Below are 18,832 nucleotides of genomic sequence, written 5' to 3'. Positions count from 1 at the left end.
ACTCCACATTGTCCCTTTTTACATTATAATTATACCCCATTTGTCTCTAGAGTCTGTATCCTCCTAAAGTGCACAAATAGCCTTCTCACAACGGAGGCAGCCATTTTGTTTGTAGAAGGGAACCAGTCTTCTCTAGAATGCAGAGTAACCGTTAATAGGACATAGGGCCTGATTCAGCGCTGTATGCAAACCCGATTCGCAGGTTCTGTACTACGCTGATCTGTGTCTGAGGCGTCCATCGCAGTGCTCCATGATTGACATTCTGTGGCCCTTTTGGGGTGGGAAAGGGGTGGTGAAGTCCAGATTTTACATAAAAGGGGGAGTTTTCTAGATGTGCAGCATTACTGGCCCTGGGAAGCGTGAAATACACGTCTGTCCTAAGTAACCTGCGCCTCACAAAAGCCGTCAGTGGTCGCCTTTCTACCACAGGTGCCTTCTGCTGCTTTTACATATTTTCGCCCAGTGGCTGCGGCCAAAGGCCCATAGTGCGTTGGTAATTTTGCTCAGGAGACATGAGTTCCTGGTATGCTCACAGCTGGACATAAAGATGTCCATGCTTCACTTGATAATGTTAAGCTGCATACACACTGTTCGATCTGTACCACCAACAACTTGATAGATATCTTTCAGTGAAGTCATCCGGCCACATCTCTGAACAGGCAAAGTTTACGATATTGTGCAAGTCGGCCTGCATGTACGGACGATCATAGATCTCGTTATCGTTCATGCGGGAACGCTCATCGTTGGTCGTTCACTGCATAAAGCTGAACGATATATCGTTGAACGATATCATTATCGTTCATAGATATCGTACCATGTGTACGCACCATTACATTAGGACAAATCGGAGACAATAATCAGTCTGAAAAAAGGAAGCAAAAACAATGGTGCTTTATATTTTGTGTCCCTAAATCCCCTTCCATTACATTTCAGATATATTAAATGTTTGGAAACTTTCACATGTATAAATATATAAATAAAATAAGTGTATAATGGTGACTGTTAGTATCACACACATACATAAGCCAAGTGATATATTAACTACCATCAGGGCAGCTACATGCAACATAAATTGTGTGTGTGTGTATATATATATATATATATATATATATATATATACAGTATATATCTCCATTGCTTACAACCCTCTCTTTCTGTTCTCAGTACCTTTTCTTAGTGCGGCAAGAAATGAAAGTTTCCCAGAAGTCTGTGGGTGACTTTTGCAGCTCTCTGAAGCAGTATTTAAAGAATGTATCTGGACGAGATGAATGCTTCCAGTGAGTATAACAGACATTGCTGCCACTGAGCTTATGTACTAATGAGAACAAATTGGTGTTTGGGGCATGTGTTTGATAATTGAAATGATTTTTCGGGGTTAGTTTGTATCTTCGCACTGTATACAGTCTATGCTACTATGTCATTATCCTGTTAGTAATGAAATTTCACAGTATGACTAATCTGTTCATTGCATCAATAAGAGTATTGAAAAATTTAATGAGCATATGTTTTTATTTATGTATCAAAGGAAAACCATTTCACTGATTCCAATACATTTGCTATAATATCGTGTTACTGCATAAACCCAACAGAATCATTTGCTTTGTTTCCTTGTACAATGAGCATTAATTAAACTGGTACCCGGAACCATTTCTCTCAAGCACAATGCCCAAAATCTGTTTTTACTTTTTTTTTATTTATTTATTTTTATTTATGTTTATCTTATTTTTATTATGTATGTTTGATTTATGGCAACTTATGGTGCATACACACGGTCAGATTTTTCTTCAGATCTGAACGATAACGATTTAAAAAATCGTTCAATCGTTCATATCTGAAGGAAAATCTGACATATCTAACATATTTGACATGCCTGAACGATGAACAATGCGCGTTCCCGATGGTCAGATAACGATATCTGACATCTGATGTGTTTGCAGTCAGACTTGGACGATTCCATTAATTTTAATGTAGTCAAAAATCATTCACTCTTTCAAATCGTTCAAATCTTTGTTAAAACCATTCAAATCGTTCATCTGACAAATCTGACCGTGTGTATGCTCCATTATTGGATAGCTTCCCTTTGTTATATTGTATGCATACTTGTCTACAGTACTCTCCCAGAATATCCTAGAGATTCCTGAAATACGGAGAGCGCTCCCAGGATCCCGTGAGAGTAGCCAAACCCTTCCACATCCCGTCCACTTCTGCAGTGAAGTGGGCAGGTACCATGATGACGCATTTTGCCGTAAATCACACCAACCTGGCCCTGCCTCCCACCGCGTATTGCGGAGATTGCGGGACTGATAACACGATTCACAGCGTAGTGGAGTCACAGAATAGGCACGTCATCTATGGTTATGGCTTTACTGAACAGAAAATTCCTGTTGTATTAGTGCCACCGGTAAATTGTGTACCCATGAGCAGCTACAAATCTGATTTAGGGCCATACCCAGAGCAGTACCTCCTGATTATACCCACACAAATCAATTGAACATTTGGTCAGGGTACTTGAATATCTGCAAATCAATACAATATTTCAATATATTTTTTTATACTATTTGACAGCAGTTTCTCACCTGTGTTATGTGTTTTCTTTAGTGTAACCGCTGTGCGGCTACAAGACACCGTTACTTTTATTGTCTATGAATTTTGGGACGCAGAGGAGGACTGGAAGCGGTGAGTATCTCATTTCATTCATGGGATTGTCTCTGCCTGGCTGTAAAACATAGAAGCGCGGTACGGTGTTAATAGAACACAGTGTGATAATCTGAGCAGGACGGCCATCCTGCTGTCATATGAATTTTCTTAACTCTCACTTATGAGTGTTGTGTGACACTTTACATATGTCCCTGTTAAACTTTTTGGGTTATGTCAGGCCCCCAACTAAGCCAGAGCCAATTCACCCTGACTGGTACGGAATCGGTTTGTTATACTGCCAGACCTAAGTCCGGCGGATGAAATACCGAAGCCGGGAGATGGAGATCCTGACAGGGCAAGTATTAACCCCATCTCTAACGCTCCCTTAGTGGTGCCTAACCATAATCTCCCCCCTAGTGCCTAAACCCATCCTGTGTAGGAGAGAAAAACTTTTGCTATCGGCGCTAACAATAATATACTGCAAATTTATGTGTGCAGCAAATCAAACAAAGGGGATTTTGTCATGATTTGATCAAAGCATTTAAGCCTGCAGCCCAGCATCAAGGGACCCCATTTTTCTGCATATATGCCTAGCACATCATTACATTGCAGTTAAATGTACTCACCTCCTAGATACAGAGGGACACATCTATACAGGGCTGGCTGTTAGATGTTTTATTGTTTTATTTGCTGCACACACATAAATTTGCAGTATATTATTGTTAGCGCCGATAGCAAAAGTTTTTCTGTTTTGTATACATATATGGCATTAATATTGCCATGCTGCTGGTACCATGTATGATATGGGTAAAACCGAGCGCGGGCATACTTCTTTTCTGTGTAGGAGAGAGCTATATAAGGACCATTACACCACGATTAATAGTCTATTGTGAAGATCACTTATTATAATAATTATATATTTGAGTTTTTTCTCTCTTTTTTTGATTTTCATATTATTTCTAATATATTTCGCTTAATTTATATTAAAGGATTGAATAAAAGGTATGTTTTAACACTGTAGGGCCACTAGATGGTTCTGTATATGATTAATCAGTGAGTGCCCCGCTAGAGGGAATACTTTGCTTCTCTACACTTTTTTGTTGTGACCGATTTTATTCCTGGGAGCACCTCCCCCCAATTAGTGAATATAGAAGAGGTATTATTAACAATATCAAGATCATATTATTTTATTTGGTAAGGATAATCTAATGAATGACGGTCTGTATGGATATTTTCCTATATTTCTATGAATTGGATATCTTCAAATACTTGTTGCATAGGCTTCTCTCATAATCCGCCATGGTGGCAATGGATCCCGTTTTCAGCAGTAAAAGGGCTTTTCGCAATTTTGATAAATCGTCCCTTCACCTGTATTCCACGTCTTGTCTTGAGTGATGATGCAAAAGAATAAACAAAATCCTATTTTCTCATAACTCATAAGTTCAACAAGTGAGACAGAGGAAATGTGATTAAACCAAGCTTACATTTGTATTGTACAAAAGGACTCCGAGGCTTCCTAATATGCTGCTCCCACAAAATCTGTGACCAGCGCAAGCCGGCAAAGCTTTAGTACATACATGCTGAACGGTTCTATAGAAATATGCTCCATTCCAAACACGCAACATTACAGCCAGAAATATATATAAAAGAAGAAGAAGAAATTAACCTCTAGGGGACTCTGCCTAATGCTTCTTATATCATTGCTACTGAGCAATGTTTGTCAGCTCCCATTCCTATTATTAAATGTAAATATGCAGAGCAACGACATGCTGGGTGCAAATCATGTCCCCTATGCTTTGCTGAACATCTGTGAGAAATAAACCTTCTCTATAAATACAGCATATATTCCCATGCAAGTGACCTGTCATCTGCATGCACTGGGAGAATGAATGCAGCATACCCATCAGGGATCTCACCTTTTAGTAAATAGGCAGAATTCTCATATACCTATTTTAGCCTCACACTGGCTACCTATAGATGGGTGTTCTCATTTGCATTAGTGCTTATTTTTACATAAAAAGGAATAGCACCAGCAATGAGGAGTGCCGAGAGGGGGGTGGTGCGGGTATAGATTACCCAGGTCTGAGGACTGTTTGGGGGGCTCAGCACGGGCCTCGGTCAACTTTGGAGGCAGAGAAACAGCCCCCCCTATGGTGTGTGCCAATCTTCACAGGGCACTGTGTGCATAGCAGGTTTAGTCATGCCCTTCTCTAACACCGGGCCCGTCTGATGTCTCGTTAGTTCCAGAGATGTCACCGGCAATTAGTTCAGCAATAATTGAAGCAGACTGGCCTGGCAAAGCATTAATTTAACTCTTACCACGCTGGGCTAGTATGACGGTACCCGCTGAGTGTCACTGTATAGTAATATAGCTTTTTGTTAAATTGCAGCGATAACAGATCTTTTCATAAATCAGACCTATCGCTACGATCAGGGTCCTATGGATAAATTTGCCAATGTATCTCAGTGATCTGTCTTGCTCCCAGCCAGTGGGTAAACTGCATCCTGCCAAGGATAGGCTCAGCTTCCGTCATCGTGGTCATCAGACAAATTCATAAAATGGTTCTACCAAGTTGATTCATTTGCGGAGCTGGCACTTTTAGGGGCAGCAACTTTTACATGAACCTGAACTGCTGCACGCACAACTCAAGACAAAAGGCAGCAAAGCTACTGAATGACTTACAATAAACAGATTTATAGACAAGACATTCATGGAGCATTACAATATAAAAATAATGGCGTTCTGTATACTGTACATGGTACTGTTAGATTGCAGAAACTGTGCACGTTTTGTTGTTGTAGTTATATTTTTGTGGTTTTGTTGATAAATGTTCTCCCTGTAAGGTGCGTAGTACAAATTTCTGACTATTCACACAGGCACCTGCAGAGTGGACCCTGTAAACAGTTCCAGCATGTAAAAGTGGATACCCTAACTCTACCAGAATCTATCTCCACTATGTTTGTGCCAGGTAAGGCCTGAGACACCTGTGTGGGTTACATTAGATGGCAGCAGGACTGCGGTAGTCTTGATATGTGCAGTGAGGATTCCTCTGTTATGTTGTATAAAGGTGTGTCACGGTGTTAAACAAATCGATAGTAACCGTATGCATGCAAGTGTAATGGTCATACTTCAGGTGCTGGAATGGCCTCAGCTTCCTGGAGCTCCACCCAGGAAAGGTTCAGCTGAGAGCTAGATATATAATCAGCGCACAATATTGCAAACGTATGTTCTATCTGTTCATTAGATAATCTATAATCCGTGCGGCTAGAGCTATAGGATAAACATTTATTAAGCACCTATATAAAATTTAAAAATATTTCATAATAATTTTTAAAAACTTTGGTCCAAGGACCATAAGAATAAACGATTGACAGCAGGAATATATTCTGCACAGATCACATTTGTCCCTTCTCCTCAGTACACCCCATGGGGGAGATTCACTAAGCCTTGAAGAGTGATAAAGTACCAACTAATCAGCTCCTAACTCAGTTTACAGGCTGTTTTTGAAAAATGTCAGTTAGGAGCTGATTGGTTGGTACTTAATCACTCTCCACTTTATTACTCTCCAAGGCTTAGTGCATCTGCCCCCCATATGTGTGTATTATTTTCAATAGGATGGTAAAAAATGTATTAGGCCAGAAAAGTCACAATTAGTCCAGCAAATGCTGGATATTGCCAGTCCCGTGGTTATAGCGTGGAGTTGCGATGAATTGCTTGGCACTGCAGTCAGGTGCCTTTGGCAGGGAGATACTTGCTGGGTAGATGGTAGAGGAGAGGTGTGTTCAGTGAACAGTAAAAAGTTCTCAATTAGGTCCAATTGCTGTCGATGAAGGACACTGACGCGTTTCACTGTTCACAACTTATAGATTTCTGAAAGAGCTAGACACTGCTCATAGGGCCTGATTCAGAGCCGCTCGTAAGCGGCCGCTCGTTCGCTCCGAGCGATGTTTTCCCAACTGCGCATGCGTACGGATCGTTATACGCATGCGCGAACCAGTCAGTGCGGTCGAAATTCATGTGCTCGCAAAATAGCGAATGCCTGATAATTTGAGTGACAGGAGTAGGCGTATGTGGGTGGTAACGGGGGAAGGTGCTTGAAAACGGGGAGTGGAGATCCGAACGCAGGTGTGCTTAAAGGTCAAAACGGGCGCTTTATGGGTGTGCATAATTAAAACAGCAGCGTCATTGACCACGTCACTGGGTTATTTAATAGCCAGAACTGCTCGCAAAATTGTGGTAGGAAAAACCAACCCCAAGAATAGCGAGCAGTTCATACCCTGGTCGATGTACTCGATTAATCTAATAAATAGCGGACATGATGCGAGCGGCCAGGGGGCGTATTTTTTCAAAAAACGACCGCAAGTTTTGTTCGCTCATTCAGACCTAGAGGCGTGAACAGACCGCAAAGAGCGAACGGTTCATTTGAATAGCCACCCCTATTTTCTGGACGAGCGAGCGCTTATTGCGTCCGGCTCTGAATCAGGCCCATAGTGATATAGGATTTCACATCATAAAATATCGGATGTATCCTTCTACTGTGCCCAAGATCATTTTTCTTTGTATTTGGGGAGGAGGGGTTGCTGATTCAGATTTAGTGCTGTATTCAATTTGAGCCGAGCCGCGATACTTTTTCGCGGCCCAGACTTTTTGCCTGATTTACAGGCGGAAAATTATCGCGTGTGTCCCTGCTTTACCCCGTATTTAATTTGAAAGTACGCAAAAAACGGGACCCGGCGAAACTTGAAAAGGCAGAAAGTCATGTCAGATTTGGGGAAATCAGCCTGACACCCCCCCCCCCCCAAAAGATGCTCTGACATGGGAGTTCACTATGGTACCCCCCGATTTGGCTTGCTGAAGGTATTTGGTGTTTTTAAACGGGCTCAATAGCTGCTAAATAGCGTTTTTCTATATGTGGTGCAGAATAGTATTTTTTCGTGAAAATAACTTATCCCAATAAATTTGGGGTACTTGAAAATGGGGGTCAGCATATTTAAAAGTTGCTAAAGTGAAGTTGAAAAAATTGTGAAAAATCCACCTGCCGCAAGCCCCTGCAATCCAAAAAACAGTTGGGGCATACTTGGGGACCCCCCAGAGTCAAGTTCGCTAGTTTTTAACTTTGAAAAAGGGGGCAAAAAATAAATAAATCTTGGGGTACAAAGTAATTTTTTGGGGTGTCCTTAAGTATTTTTTTTTTTAAATTGACACAGATTACCTTTGGGGGACTGTCTGAAGGCTGCACAGGGGTTCCCGCAACGTTGCACCCCAAGACCCCAATTTTTTCCGCTTGCTATTCATAGGCGAAACTTTTTTGCCTAGTACATTGCATTGACTTTCCGCCTAGGCAGAAAGTCTTTCAAATTGAATACGGAGTAAAACCAAGACAGGCGAAAATGACGTCATCGGCGAAAAAGTATCGCGGATCCGGACTTTTCGCCTCAAATTGAATAAGGGCCTTAGGAGCAAAAACCATGCTGCACTGCAGATGGGGAAGATTTAAATGTGCAGAGATTTAAGCCGGGTATACATTAGCCGATCTGTAGAAGTTATGGCGGATCGGGCTGACACATCGTCGACCAGCCAGTGTGTACGTATTACTAACGACCAAGCGTGCTCCCGTTTGGCTGTCAGTCGCATCGTCAGATCAGCCCTACATCCTGCTTAGTCTGTCATACCAGCTGACGACCCCATGCAGCGGGATGCAGCTGGTACCCACACATCGGCCGGTCGGGCACCGGATCGTGTAATGTGTACCGACCGCCCGATATCGCCGCCGGTGCAGTCGTCCGTCGCATCGCTGGGTACACACTGTACCCAGCTGTAGATATGAGAGGGGCGTGTCCTAGGTGAACTCTAAATTGCAGTGTAAAAAAGCTATTGAGTATTTGTGGGCAACATGCAAACAAACAGCCAGTATGTACCCTGCATGCAAAAACACCCCCTGCAGTGCAACATGGTTTGTGCAGGTGTAAAGTTATTTATTTATTTTTTTTGCCTTGCTCCCAAATCTAAATCAGCCCCAATTCCTTTAAAATTCTATTCACTTCTTATTTTCTCTGGCTGTTTTGGCTTTGAAGACGTCTCTCCCATTAGTTTTCTCTGTGTAGATTCCCTGCAACATTGTGATATGGGCCGTATTAAGGCCCTGATTCAGAGCCGGACGCTCTGACCAGAGCGCTCGCTCTGAATCAGGGCCCACCTCCATTAATATTGAGCGTCCTCCTGGACGCTCGTATAGCTGTGGGTCACCACCTACAGCATATACGAGCGTGCAGGATGATGGTCGCGATGGTCTTGACCATCGAAACTGCGAGCAAATGCCTGCGGTTGGGTTTTTCAACCGCAAGGCCAGGAGTGATTTTGGCTCTTATCAGAGCCAAAATCACTCCCACTGACATCACTAGTGATGTCAGTGGGGCCGGCTTCAGACGGTAGGCGTTCCCTTGGGAACGCCTACGTCTGGCAGGCACGCCCACCAAAGGGGTCAGTCACCATCGACAGCACGCCCCCTTTGATGAGACACTCCGAGCGAAGGAAAGTCCTTCGCTCGTCGGGTCTCGTGCATGCGCACGACGGAGCTCCCTCCGTCGTGCGCATGCGCAGTGGGGACCATCGACCCACTTGCGAGCGGACAGCTGCTCGCGAGTGGTTCTGAATGAGGGCCTAAATCTGAAGTGAAAATCCATTTTTGGTGAAAACTTTTCGCCGATGACGTAATTTTCGCCTGTTTTGATTTTACTCCGTATTCAATTAGAAAGACTTTCCACCTAGGCGGAGGGTCAATGTAATAGGTGGAAAAGTTTCGCCTATTAATGGGAGGCGGAAAAAAGTGCAGAATTGGGATTTTGGGGTGCAACATTGCGGGAACCCCCTGCAGCCTTCAGACAGTCCCCCCAAAGGTAAACTGTGTCAAAAAATAAAAAAAAAAACACTTAAGGACACCCCAAAAAAAATGTCTTTGAATTTGGGGGCAAAAAAAAAAAGTGTTGGGGGACAAAGTTAAAAACTAGCGAACTTGGCTCTGGGGGAGTCCCCAAGTATGCCCCAGGTGTTTTTTTTTGATTGCAGGTGCTTTTGGCAGGTGGATTTTTCACAATTTTTTCAACTTAACTTTTAAATATGCTGGCCCCCATTTTCAAGTACCCCAAATTTGCTGGGATAACTTATTTTCTGGAAAATATACTCCTGAATACTATTCTGCAACACGTATAGAAAAACGCTATTTAGCAGCTATTGAGCCCGTTTAAAAACACCAAATCTGACAGTACTTTCCACCTGTTCAGTTTCACCGGGTCCCGTTTTCGCCTACTGCCATATTGAATACGGGGTAAAGCCGACACGGCTGCGATACTTTTCCGCCTACAAAAGACGCGATGTAGGCGAAAAGTCTGGGAGGCGGAAGAGCATCGCGGATCCGCTCTAATTGAATACAGCTCATGGCGTGACCACTGAATAAAAGTTCCGTGGCCACAATAGTCACATGTGCAGGTTGGCTAAATGGACAGATCTGGCTTTGAGTGTTTTCCCAAGGCACATTGTTACGCCGCAGCTGATTGGTGAATTAGGATATTCCTTTCTAATAGCCGTGTAATCGCATTTGTGCACCCGGAGTTCTGTACCTTACTTGCCGAGACCGGATTTCATTACACGTGATGAGCTGTAAATGGTGGAGAGCACCCTAAGCTCTTTTAACTGTTTGTATGACAGTGCTGCATTTTTCTATGGACCATAAAGATATTTAACCACTCGGAAGTAGGTGCAATCTGCCACTGTCTCTGGGATGCTGTGTCTTTAATTAGGCACAGAAGGCAAATGGAGCACACAGGCAGACAAGTACAGCTAAGGACAGTGCTGGGTTTCCATTTGTTTTCTGAGTCAGATAATAGCTGAGCGAGGGTGAAAGGTTCAGTACTTTCAAGGAGAGACCCTTTCATTCCGTGCATTGTAGCAGCACAATTCATTGCTCTTTGTGGCACTAACCGCGGAATGAAGAACATGTTGCTGCTGCTGGAGCCGGTCAGCCGGTGACTGCTCACCGGAGAACAGATTTACTCCATGGCCTCATGAAAACTGTATTTATTTTTGAATGGTTTGGATGTTTTTTTGTATTGTTTTTAATCCCAGCACACACAATTATTTACAGCAACAAAATCAAGCACAGTGGCACAATAGTTTGCATTGCCATTTGCATGAACCAAACCAGGGCCCTATCTGTGTAGAGTTTGTATGTTTCCCTCTGTTTGGGTGGGTTTCATCTGGGTGCTCAGGTTTCATCCAACGTTTCAAAAAAAGTACTGAAAGATAGGAGAACTGGCTGATGTAAAAAAAATGGATTCAATTCCACGTGAGGTCCCTACCGTGCATCACGCAATGCTCTGCAGCGCATATATATATTCTCCTATTACATGAGGCAATACATCACAAGGTTTCCTGAGCATCTATGGGGTGCGAGAAAACACGATGTTGACGGATGCAATGTAACGGCCCACCACCGCCATCGCGCAGAATCGAAACGGCCCCTAAACTCCAATGGGGCAGGGATTGTTGTGAATTGTATAATATTCTCTGTGCAGAGCTACATAATATTATGGCGCTATACAAACACAAAAGTCTTTTCTTTTTCTCCAAACGCTCAAGAAAAATCTCATTCAGACCTTTGAACCTTAAATAGTGCCAAACTCTGCTTCTTGTTGGGAAGGGTGACAAATAGCATAGAACTGTATTACAATGTTAAATAACTTTTTTCTTTTTTTTTTTTTTCTTGCCCCACTAATTTTCAGCTGCTTGGTGCACCCTGAGCCGGGATACAGCGCACGCCATCTGAAGCTGGCCGTAGTGTCCGTGGCTCCCCCGAGCCCCCTGTTTTCATCCCACCGGGAGTCTTGAAACCTTTTGGCTGAGATCCGTTTTCTTCTGATGACTTTGTTCCAAGTGCTGTCTTTTAAATCCACTTAGTGGGGGAATGTATTTGCTTGTAAACAAAACAGGGAAACAGTCCTATTTCCCACTTATGAAATGCCTCAAAACCTATATTTAACACAAATAAAAGACCTTCTGGACAATAACAAGGGACCTGTGTAAAACCTGACCATTAATAATAATAAACCAGTATTGTGCATGTATCATCACACCCACATCTTGCAAATTGTACATTGACATGGTCCCAGATGGTAATATCAGTACTGCTTGTCAGACGGAATCTTATTCTACCGTTTTACATTTTGTACTGCATAAAAACAATATTAAGGCACTTGCTCTGTTGCTATAATTGACCTCTATATCCTAAACTGTGTCAGATCTGTTCTCGCTTCTAGTTTCGGGTCAGATTTTTACCGTCTGTTGGGCGGCAAGGCTTTCTGCGCGCTCACCTTAGTGCATGGATAGCCTCGCAGAGCCCTCCTACCAGCTGACACGTCTTCTATTAATAGTCTTTATTTTGATCCTGGGAATTAAAAATTATGCAGAAACCTCTATGAATGTTGATTATTATTATTATTTTTATTTTTTTTCTTCCCAATATAATGTTTGATATTCTATAACTCTATGTTAATTGATCTCTATTCGTAGGAGTTTTAATAGTGCAATGCAGATTGCTAGAAAATGTCATTCCAAAGGAATTATTTATTATAGGATATGTACAGGCGAGTTCATACCTAATAAAATAAAATAAAAGTGATTTTGTAGTCTTGGTTATTTCACCCACACATCGGATAGTTCGTCACATTGAGTGGAAAATGTTTGCGCTTGCTGCTAAAATGTCTTAGACATGAAACTCCCGGCGAATAAAAAATAAACAACACAGTCGCATTCATTTATTGGTGCTGGCTTTTTTTTTTTTTTCAGCCTTCTAGAGGACAAATAAACATCCATTAACGTTGTTTTGTTACTAATACACTTGCATGTTTTGAAGTTCTATTTCAGTAGATAGCAGACCGCGCTTTCACAGTCCCTCCTGCTTTATTTTTCATATTGTGCAGAACACAATTGTTGGCTGCTCATCTTCCCGTTCTGCAGCTGGCGGCTTCCAGCGGGACCAGCTCTATCTGCCTTGCAGCTGCTAAACAAAGGAGTATCCCAATATCGTACATCTTTGTCTGACATTCGCAAGCGATAGCAATAGAGAACCATCAGTTATAGAGAGCCAACAAAACTAGCTAGCGATAGTGCTGCGTAATCATCGGTATTCTCTGTAGTGTAGCCACCCAGGCTTTAGTGTAGCAGAGGCGATGATAAATACAGGTTGTTTTTCAACCACAGTTCAGCAGAAACATGGCCATACGTGTTTGCAAATCATCTTCCTATACATTTAGAGAGATTAATTAAAAAAAAAAAAAAAAAAAGTATTCACATATTTTAGCGCTTACTGCCACCTGATAAGTACATTATGAGTCACCAGCCTTTTCCCCACAGCGGTCATAACTGAAGGGTTCTCATTCCCCTGCAGTGCGGGATTACTTGCCCCATTGGCACCGCACCATATTGTGGCCTATGGTTACTTTTCAAAATCTTCATACGGCCGGGCCACCTTCCTATCTGACGATAGGGTAAGTGCATGCACACTTACCAAATCGTTGGCTCGATGTGTCAACATTTAACATTGACACCATAAACCTAACCATCATAAAAACATGTTGACGCATTAAATGTCGACCTTTTGATGTGTCAACCATTTAACCCTGTTGACATAAATACATGTCTACATATTGGTGGTCGACTTTTTGTTGCCATTCAGAATGTGTCGACCTTCTGAAAGTTGACCGGATACAAATATGTCATACTCAATACATGATTCAAGTATAGCAATAATGTATTATTAAATAGAAAGCAATACGTTTGCATGAAAAGAACGGAAGCCTGTATGTATATTTCACCTGAGGACGAGGTTATGCACCTCGAAAGTCGTGGAAATAAAGTTTACTTCATTCAAGCCCTGTAGTGCTGTGCTGTGCTCCAACCTCCTTGAGGGTGAACACAAATTTATATATATATTTATACATACATACACATATATACATACACACACACACACACACACACACACATACACTAGCTGGAGTACTCGGCGTTGCCCAGGATTTTAAGAATGTTTGTTTACACATCATCCTCCAACAAACCTCTCCTTAGGCAGGCCTAACGAAAAGTGTGACAAACTTCCCCATCCACAGTAATAAGGTCTTTGAAGGAAGTAGGACCTGTAACGGTGTAAGGCAAACTTCGGAGATAGAATGATTCAAAATGTGTCGGATGTACAGTGTAAACACGGCCAAGAACTTCTGTTGCTCTGATACCAGGATGACTGTGTACTTCCTGGTTACTGGATTGCACTATGAAATGCACAGCAACTACTTCCAGTTCCTTGTGCAGCCGTTTCTGGCATTCAGGGTCTCCACGGTATATAAGATTTATCCAATCGGTTTTACCCTTCAGGGGCTGACAAAGGAACCGGAAGTAGCCTCTGTGCGTTCCGTAGTGCAGTCCAGCAACCAAGGAGGTAGACAAAAAAGTTTGGTTGACACCATCTAGTTGTGTAAGCTGATGCATGAGCAAGTATAAATAAAAATTTGTGCTGCAGAGCTGCGTTTTTCCCAGTATAGTTGCCATCTTTATGGGCCTGACTGTAAATCAGATGGGTCTCATGGATGCAGATATCGGGCACTACTACATTGATCCGCAAAGTTTCTTCATCTTTTGGGGGGAGTACAGGCTGATTTCCCTGATTCTGACACCACTTTTTGCCTGTTCTAAATTTGCGTATCTCCGCTTTCGCGTCTTTTGGAATTGAATACTGTGAATAGAGGGGGTGCGCGCGATAAGTTTCCGCAACTAAAATACGCAATGTAGGCGAAAAGACAGTCATGCAAAAAAGTATCGTGGGTGCGAAACTAATTGAATACGGGCCAAAAATTGAGAGGCAAAAAGAATCTGTGCTGAGATTTATTTTTATCATGTTGATTTATTGCTGAAAAGAGGTGGACCTGATTCTATGTGAGGTGTCATATCAAAGCCTTACAGGGCTACACATGTTCAAGATTTTCTTCTACATGGAACATCTGGTCTGAGGTAATTTACCATTGTAGAATACATCAATCACTGGAATTAGAGAGAATGATACGCTTGGAAATCTTACCTATGAAGTGAGTAATATACCTATACCGATACGTATAAAGTGAGTAATATACATATAAGGTGAGTAATATACCTATAGTACTATACCTACACCTATAAAGAAATATACCTAAAGTAATCTACCTATACCTATAAAGTGAGTATTATACCTATAGTAATATACCTATACTTTTATAGGTGTAGGTATATTACTATAAGTATAATACTCACTTTATAAGTAACTAGCTGGAGTACCCGGTGTTGCCCGGGATTTTAAGAATGTTGTTTACACATCATCCTCCAACAAACCTCTCCTTAGACAGGCCTCACGAAAAGTGTGACAAACTTCCCAATCCACAGTCCTAAGGCTTTTGAAGGAATTAGGACCTGTAACGGTGTAAATCAAACTTCGGAGATAGAAGCATTCAAAATATGTCGGATGTACAGTGTAAACACGGCCAAGAGCTTCTGTTGCTCTGATACCAGGATGACTGTGTACTTCCTGGTTGTTGGATCGCACTATGAAATGCACAGCAACGACTTCCAGTTCCTTGTGCAGCTGTTTCCGGCATTCAGGGTATCCACGGTGTATGAGATTCCTGCAATCGGTTTTACCCTTCAGAGGCTGACAAAGGAATGAACCAGAAGTAGCCTCTGTGCGTTCCGTAGTGCTGTCCAGCAAATAAGGTGGTAGACAAAAAAGTTTGGTCGACACCATCTAGTTGTGTAAGCTGATGCATGAGCAAGTATAAATAAAAATTTGTGCTGCAGAGCTGCGTTTTTTGCATCCCAGTATAGTTGCCGTCTATATGGGCCTGACTGTAAATCAGATGGATCTCTCCTCATGGATGCAGATATCAATTTTTTACCATATTCAGACTCATAATAAGCCTGGCTTAATATCAATAGTGGTTCCTCAGTGCAGGTTTGCTGACTGTGTCGGCAGTGCAGGGGTGTTCTCAATGCAGGGTGCCGGAAATGTCGGTAGTGCGTGTGATGTTCTGAGAATTAGATTATATGCTACAGAATAAAATTCCATAATTCCTTAGTATGTAGCAAAATGCATGTTATAAAATCAAATTATGAAATGAAACAAAAATTAAATTTTAATATTTTTATTATTGACCTTGCAGATGGCCCAAGAAGAATGGTGTCCAAATATGCATGTAACAATAAACCAAACAGGACAATGCTTTTATTCTTCTTTGGTGTTTTAGGTGTAGAACCATGAGAGATCTTGGCTTGTAAACTGTGGGCTAAATCCTTTTGTAATTCCAGACCTGACCTGTAGAGGGCGAATGCTATGCAAAAATTGTGTTTTTTAATTATTTAAAATTTAACAGTAATTCATTTCGATTTCAAATTTGTTTAGTTTCCTCTGCCGCGTTTTAATACGCTCGTATGTAAAATTTCACGATCTTGGCTTGTTGTAAACTGTGGATTTGTATAGAAAGACAGAGGGACACATTTTCATTTTTATATAGTAGAGACTACTATGAAAATTATATATTTATAATTTTTTTTAATTTTTTTTTCAATGATATAAACATACGTTTCTCTTGGAAACCAAGGTCAGATTATTCATCTGTTACATTTCCATTCATACACATTACTGTACTTATGTTAAAAAAAAAAAATTTTAAATGTCGTCATTGCCGGCGATGTGGATTTAAGGTGCCAACGTGAGTATGCCTAACCCTAAATTTAACACTAATCACAGTCTAGCCCTAAAATTATTTTTTTTTAAAGTCAAATCATAATCAACATTACGAAGGTATACCTTAGATGTACTACTCTCTTTATATGGATTAGTATGCCATATATCCAACTTTTCTTGTGACTCATAATAGCAAATTACGTGTTTGAATCAATGTATCAAGAAAGAAGGAAATCAGGGTCAGCTTTAACAATAAGGGCCCTATGTACTATTTATTTATTATTACTATTTATTTATCTTTGGAGAGAGATAAAGTGGACGTCCATAAAATACCAACCAATCAGCTCCTAACTGTCATTTTACAAAGCCAGCCTGCAAAGTGACAGGAGCCGATTGGTTGGTGCTTTATCTTCCGCCAAGGCTCAGTACATAGGAGCTAATTGGTTGGTATTTTGGGGTCGAACTGTCATTTTACAGCATACTTGCCAACTCTCCCTCATTGTCAGGGAGACTCCCTGAAATAGCAGCAATCTCCCTCATTTCACCCTTGCCCCCATTATGAAGCTGTTATATTAAAAAACAGAGATATATACATTCAAATGGGATCATTAGTGTCATTTCCTTGCATTGGTTATTATAAGGCACAATGATCCCTATGTATTTCTGAAAAGTATCAGTAAGATCTGTTTGATGATGAAAACACACTAACTGCTTTTGGGCTGGTTACATTTGGATGTAAGTCAGGTTTAGGACACGCCTCTCAGATTTATCAGTACACGCCCATCACAGATATGACACGCCTCTCAGATTTATCAGTACACGCCCACTGTAACACGCGCTCATAGGTGCTGCTTTCACAATCTCCCTGAAATGCTTTTTTTAAAAGTAGCCAAGTATGTTTTACAGGCTATGGGCCCATTTAGCAACAAACCAGGGCCATCTTTGGTTTAGTATCGCAGTGATACAAATGAATACACCACTGGTATTCATCATTACTGACCTCGCTGGCGGGGTCCAGTGACGTCCCTCTAGCCGGCGGCATCGTCTGCTCAGCTGCTGGCAGTCTAACGCTGCCAGCACCGGGCTTCTAAAACATGGCGAAAGCGATACAATGACAAACAGCAGTAATCTTATTAAATATTGAAAGGGTGACATAACCCCTTTAGTGAGTGCTAAAGGGGTTATGGATAGTTGATAAATGGGGCCTTGTGTTTGAAAAATGACAGTTGATTGGTTGGTGCTTGATCTCTCTCCAGTCTCCAAGACTTAGTACAGTACATTTACCCCTAAGGTCCAAAAAAAATTATTCTGCTGGAACTGTGTGTATGATAAAAACACAGGGCTGTACAGATTACATAGTGGATAACATTACATGTAGAGCACATGTAAAAATAAATTCCAGACCAAGGCATCTTCTGGACTTTGTATGTTCTCCCTGTGTTTAGATGGGGCACTGACTGAAATAGTCTCTGTAAAGCGCTGAGTAATAGGTATACGCTACATAAACAACTTCATTAAGCATTGGAACAGCTTTTTAAAAAAAAAAATTATTATGAACGCCTCTAACTGCCCAAACTCACCCATCCGTATAGAAAGCTGGTCCTCTATATAGCGATGCCAGCTTTTCAAAGCATACAAGGGTTATTAGACCAGATAAAATTGTATTCCCAATAACCCATTAACAAATTGACTAGACTCAGTCCCTCAGCTGTCCCCGGTCCCACAGCTGTCCCCGCTGCTATGCCAAGATGCTGGAAATAAATTCTGTCTTTATGTGTAACATTATGAATAGAATGGTATGTATCCAATATTAGAAAAAACAAAAAAAAGAGACAGCTTGTGCGTTAGGCAAGTTGGAGTGTTCCTTCAAGAACCAGGACACAGCAAGAAGATATACAGTCAGTGTATATAGACATAGATTTGGCAGAAAAATATGTAAGCTATATAAATATATTAATTTAAAGGAAAATGTATGGTGACAAAGACAGGACAGCCAGCATCAGCACAATGCACAAATAACTACCAGCAGTATGTACTGCAGACAGATGCCAAGGTGTGTAAATGCAATCACAAACACAAACCGATGCATCCGCTCCTCCTTCTTTCGTGACTATCCTCCCGGAAGTGTGGTAACGTCGGCCCCCATCAGTGTGGTACAGCCAGCTGACCAGTCAAGAAGGGTGAGCACACCCAAACATTAAACAAATTGCACCAGGACTGGTGTCCTAAAGTTCTTTCCCACCGTGAGATAGCGAATGATAACCAGCAAAGCAAAACAGGAGGGAGGGAGAGAACCAAAATAGACTTTGGTCCAACAAGCCACAGCCTTAAATACCAGCATAAAAAAAAAAACCACACCCCTAAACCTAACTGGACCACTGACAACATGTGATGTTCCTTCAAGCCAGCGCCCAGTCTGCCGGTTTAAAACCATC

At 41.7% G+C, this 18,832-nt stretch overlaps 1 protein-coding gene across 1 annotated transcript in view; it reads left to right on the top strand.

Moving 5' to 3' along the window:
* The window catches only part of NECAB2 (N-terminal EF-hand calcium binding protein 2), a 159,792-nt gene extending 147,481 nt beyond the window's left edge, over positions 1-12,311 (top strand). The window contains exons 10-13 of the mRNA XM_088458331.1: positions 1,165-1,277; positions 2,599-2,676; positions 5,515-5,606; positions 11,416-12,311. Coding sequence (XP_088314457.1) covers positions 1,165-1,277; positions 2,599-2,676; positions 5,515-5,606; positions 11,416-11,459 — 327 coding nt within the window. The 3' untranslated portion in view covers positions 11,460-12,311. The remainder of the gene's footprint in view (positions 1-1,164; positions 1,278-2,598; positions 2,677-5,514; positions 5,607-11,415) is intronic.
* Positions 12,312-18,832: the final 6,521 nt, after the last annotated feature.

This window comes from Taudactylus pleione, unplaced genomic scaffold, assembly GCF_031769625.1.
Source record: "Taudactylus pleione unplaced genomic scaffold, aTauple2 ptg000828l, whole genome shotgun sequence".
Taxonomy (NCBI): Eukaryota; Metazoa; Chordata; class Amphibia; order Anura; family Myobatrachidae; genus Taudactylus; species Taudactylus pleione.
This window is presented reverse-complemented; position numbering and strand designations above follow the sequence as displayed.